Below are 4,911 nucleotides of genomic sequence, written 5' to 3' on the forward strand. Positions count from 1 at the left end.
AGGCCGACCTCCTGGGCTTGGTGCCTTGGGCCCCCGGCCCCGCCTGCCCCTGCTTTGGCACGGAGCCATTCTCCCTCTTCTTCCCCCCTGGGCTGGGGGGTGACCCCGGGGGAGGCGAGGATGTGGAGCCGGGGGCGGGGCCGGGGGCGGGGCCGGGGGCGGGGCCGGGCAGGGCCGGGCCGGGGGCGGGGCCGGGCCGGGCCGGGCCGGGCGCTCTCACAGCCATCTCCTCCGTAGCCGTGAGGCGGAGGCTGCGCAGGAGCTCGTCCGTCCTGCGGTCCACCACCAGCAGCCTGGTCTCCCCTTCAAGCGCCTTGATCCTCTGGACCACCTGTGGGGTGGTCCAGGGCAGAGGACAAAGGAGATGAGTGCTCAAGCAGACAGCTCATACACAGCAATTTTAAATGAGGTTTAAGGGAGCAACATGAGGAAGGTGACAGCGAAGAGAAGGATGTCGCGGCTAGGTGGTTTGCTCCCAGCTGGATTGGGGTGAGGGCTCGAGGTTCAGATGCCCGAGGAATGCAGTCTGTCTGTAGGCACCTTCAAGCAAGAGGCTGAAACCTCCTCCTCGTTTCTGAAAGCATTCTAAGTGGCTTTGGATAAATCTGTTTCCTGAATTGATTCAATTGTTAATAAATGAATAATAAATAGAGCTGGTCTACTTGTGCCTACAGGGTTAGGGTTATCAATGAGCAAGAGGCCTACCCCTCTTCGGTAATGACCTGTCTCTTTATTCACTGTAAGTCACAGTGGATCAAAGTGTCTGATAAATGAAATAATAGTAAAATAGTAAAGAGAGGAGAGAGAGAGTGAAATAATGTTTGAATTCAAGGATAACACTTTCACAACAAGCGACAACAACATTTCCATTGCTTCGCCAGAGCAGCCCAATAACTCCCCAATTCATTGGGTCACACACACAGACACACCAGATAATAGCAACCTCTTCACGGTTTGTATTTTCCTTTCAAAAATATGTATCATACACATGTATTGTATATTATTAAAAGTAATACACGTAGATCACAAAATATTCACGCAAGCAGTGCCCACATCAATATCTTCAGTCAACAAAATACACGCAGCATGACACAGCTCAGCCTACGTTCATAACGTCAACACATTGCTTCGACTCTATAATGGCCTTCCATACTGCCGAGGAAAACACAACAGCAGAGAACACGTTGGGCCCGAGTCTTTAACGACGTAACAACAACACAGGTTAAGGATGGAACTAGCAGAACCGTCCATTTATGAAATGAATATCATTGAAAGTTCCACTGTTAAATTTATAGTCCTATATAAATTATAGTCAACTCTAAGTCGCTTTAGTTGACCTGGTGGAGTTTTTATGCTAGTTGAATAGTGCGTTTATAACTCAAGAAAGTAATATAAATGGACTTGTAAGTCTAAGTTGTATGCAAGAATTGAGGCAATTCATTTGAACAACACTGACAATAGGTATACTTACTTTGTGGTGCGTCTCTTTCTCCACATTCTCTCCGTTCACCTGAATGACGCGATCCCCAGCGCGCAGTCCCGACGCTTCTGCCGCTGTCCCGGCCTCCACTTTCCGAATGTATTGCCCGCTCTTTCCCTTTTCGCCGTGCAAGTGAAATCCATACCCGTTCTCCCCCTTCGCCATACAGCAGAGCCGTGGTTTCTCATCCTCAGCCATTTCCCCCGCTGTCTCAAAGCTCCCTCGCACACACCCTTTCGTTCAAAGTTTATCAAGACGCCGATAAGTTTATAATGTGGAACCCCAAACACAAGTCAAACTCTAGCAGATCGAACCCGCCACCATATCACAAGCCTACGCTTTTTTATCATTACGAACTACGCTGTTGTTAAACATTAACCATTCGCAACCCCTGAATAGGCTATAACTCCGAGCGTGTAAATTCCATCGAAATTTATGCAATAAAACTAGCGTGAAAAGCAGAGCAACAAGTCATGCGTTCTTGTGTGAGTGCTAAAAAACGAGCGAACCGTAAACTGGCGACTCCGAAATCGATCCGTGGTGGTTCAGACTTCAGTTATTATAACCCCATCCTCCTCATCATGGTTAAAAAGAACAACCAATAACTCGACTACAGTGAAAACCTGCATGGTCCCAAAAGGCAAGAAAGAACGGCTGGGCACTTCTGTCCATCACTCCTGTCCACATTACCTTGAAGCATTACAACTGGTTGTCAAATATGGATTAAATTACCATCTGAACAGGGTCAGGGATTTGTGTGCAATAGCGCCACCCCCATTAAACTTGAAGAACGTATATAACTCAACATTGACCCCCAGTGGTTATTACGTTTATACTATGATGAAACGTCAAATACTTTATTTAAAAAAAATGCTTTTTCTTCGTTATTATTAGGTTACATTTATGAAAATCAAGATTACATCTATAAAATGTGTTATTCCTCGTCCACACATTTCTTGTTACATTCCAAAGCAAGCTCATATTATTTCCACTTCCTGATAATGTCTACTGCCGGTATATTAATGTCACTATATATTTCAATGATTAATTGCGTCATCAAATCGGAGTGGCCGATGGTTGCAGATTCGTAGCAGTGTAGCAGTGAATGCCCCGTGAGTCGGTTTTGGTGAAAAAAATGCTCTGGTTTTCCTGTTTCACGCTATTCTAGTGTGGGGGAGGAGGTGGGCGGGGAGGAACGACATGATTTTGGCTTTTACTCATGAATATTCATGACATGCAAATGTATCTCTACTTTTTAGCCAAGTGACTAACTAACAGCACTGTCCTTCACAGTAATAAAACCAATTAAGCTTCCAGGGAGACACAGAGAGAGGAAGAAGGGGAGAGAGAGAGAGAGAGAGAGAGAGAGAGAGAGAGAGAGAGAGAGAGAGAGAGAGAGAGAGAGAGAGAGAGAGAGAGAGAGAGAGAGAGAGAGAGAGAGAGAGAGAGAGAGAGAGAGAGAGTTCATGTTGAGCATGGTTAGATTGGCCATCATTCACAGTGAACGCGGCCCGGGCACTCCACGACTCCTGCCGCCGTGCCCCGGCTCGGGCATCGCGGCCTTGGCACCACCATCGGGGTACCACGGCCGGGGCACGGGCCCTCAAAGATTTAACTGCTCAGCCAATGAAGGGGGCACATTACATCTTCCACACTAACTACTACAAAGAAATCGATCATCAGTGTTCGTTCCAATGATGATGATGAGGTGCAGACGGAATTCCATGCAACACATTTTCAGATAGATAGCTAGGTATATCGATTTATAGATTGATTATCATTTTTTTGGTTTATTTTGTGTTTATATATGTGTGTGTGTGTGTGTGTGTGTGTGTGTGTGTGTAGGTGTGTGTGTGTGTGTGTGTGTGTGTGTGTGTGTGTGTGTGTGTGTGTGTGTGTGTGTGTGTGTGTGTGTGTGTGTGTGTGCTTTTGTTCGTTTATGTGACTGTTTTGTGCTAATGGATGTGCATTCTAGATGCCTGTATCTGGACCATTAAACCACGCTGTACAAACCACAACTACAGGCGTTGAATAACATGACACACAGTGGCGTAGGAATGAGTATAACATTGGGGGGGACACATATTGGAAACCTGACAGGTCCGTTAATGGTTTGAACAGAAATATGTTATAAATTAACTACACTGAAAAAATTCACAAATATATTTTCTTCTACTAAAAAGATACATTTGTTCATGTAAAGGAAAACACATTTTGAATGGCAGTAATGAACTGATAAATATCAAATCAATTCTTTAATTGCAGGCCAAATCATCCAGTTTTTTAGAATAAGTAGCCGTGGCAAGACGTTGTGTTGCGCTTTCAAAACAAAATAAAATATTTTTCTCCTTGCGGTATAATTTTTGGGTGGGACAAATGCGTGTCTCCAATATTGGAGGGGACACGTCCCCTCCGTCCCCCCCGGTTCCTACGCCCTTGATGACACATAATATAATATAATATAATATAATATAATATAATATGATGGGCCCCTTCATCAAATAAGTGGTCGTCATTCAATAACCCATTAAATTCCATTGGTCTCGTTGGTCTCTTTGGATAAAACTTTGACAATGCAGTTGATATAAAACATTGTGACAACAATAAGTGAGCACAAAAACAAGGGCAAACACGGACTACGAGTATGTGTGAGTGGGTGTATGGTTGTGTGGTGGTGTGTGGTGGTCGGTTTCGAAATATGTGAAAGAAATCAATGTGATTGTCCGCGCTAGGCAAACCAATTTAGCCCAGAAAACGGGACATCCTGGCTAATTCGGGACAGTTGGTAACCCTACTACATATCATTATTGCGTTTTAATGTTTTGGATAGTCAGCTTTAGACTTCGGATAACTTGCTCTCTACCATTATAGTGTTCAAATGCTGTTACTAATCAGCTGTATTCCCACCTTTACCTAGACATTTATAGAAATATGGTCATGGTTTTCTGATCACAAGATGTTAAACATTTTTCAAGTGTAGAGTTGGATTTATGATTGTACATGCTGTAATGTATCGGCCACAATGCAGTTATTTACCACTATGTACCATGCTCCGAGGATGGTACATAGGATCAGAGGATGTTCTGGGTGCTTTCCCGCTATGTCTCCAGATACAGTCAAGTAGTTCAGAAGCCAACATACTGTCTAGCTGGATCAGGAAAGTCCTCCACTCAAATTTTTAGGCAGTTAGTTTCCACAAGTGCTCCTAAACAATAATTTATAAAAGATACACTTCGGTCAGTGAACAAACACACAGTTGTTACCGTGATATAAAGAAACTACAGTTAAAATTTTAGATCTGAAATATAAGATAGCTACAACATAATTACTTACCACTGTGAAACGTCCTGCTCCACACTTTATTGTTAGATGGGAATTAGCTTTCAAGGCCGAATTGCTCGGGCTTACAAAGGTTTGGCCGAACCGAAGCC

General features: G+C 44.2%; 1 protein-coding gene across 2 annotated transcripts in view; it reads right to left on the reverse strand.

Moving 5' to 3' along the window:
* LOC307082136 (Na(+)/H(+) exchange regulatory cofactor NHE-RF2) overlaps positions 1-2,171 on the reverse strand; it is a 26,266-nt gene extending 24,095 nt beyond the window's left edge. For both annotated transcript variants that reach the window (XM_079745603.1, XM_079745602.1), the window contains exons 1-2: positions 1,472-2,171; positions 1-331 (exon numbers count right to left, since the gene is read on the reverse strand). The exon at positions 1-331 is cut by the window's left edge and continues 17 nt beyond it. In XM_079745603.1, coding sequence (XP_079601729.1) covers positions 1-331; positions 1,472-1,678 — 538 coding nt within the window. In that variant the 5' untranslated portion in view covers positions 1,679-2,171. The remainder of the gene's footprint in view (positions 332-1,471) is intronic.
* Positions 2,172-4,911: the final 2,740 nt, after the last annotated feature.

This window comes from Pollachius pollachius (genome assembly GCF_949987615.1).
Source record: "Pollachius pollachius genome assembly, chromosome: 11".
Lineage (NCBI taxonomy): Eukaryota > Metazoa > Chordata > Actinopteri > Gadiformes > Gadidae > Pollachius > Pollachius pollachius.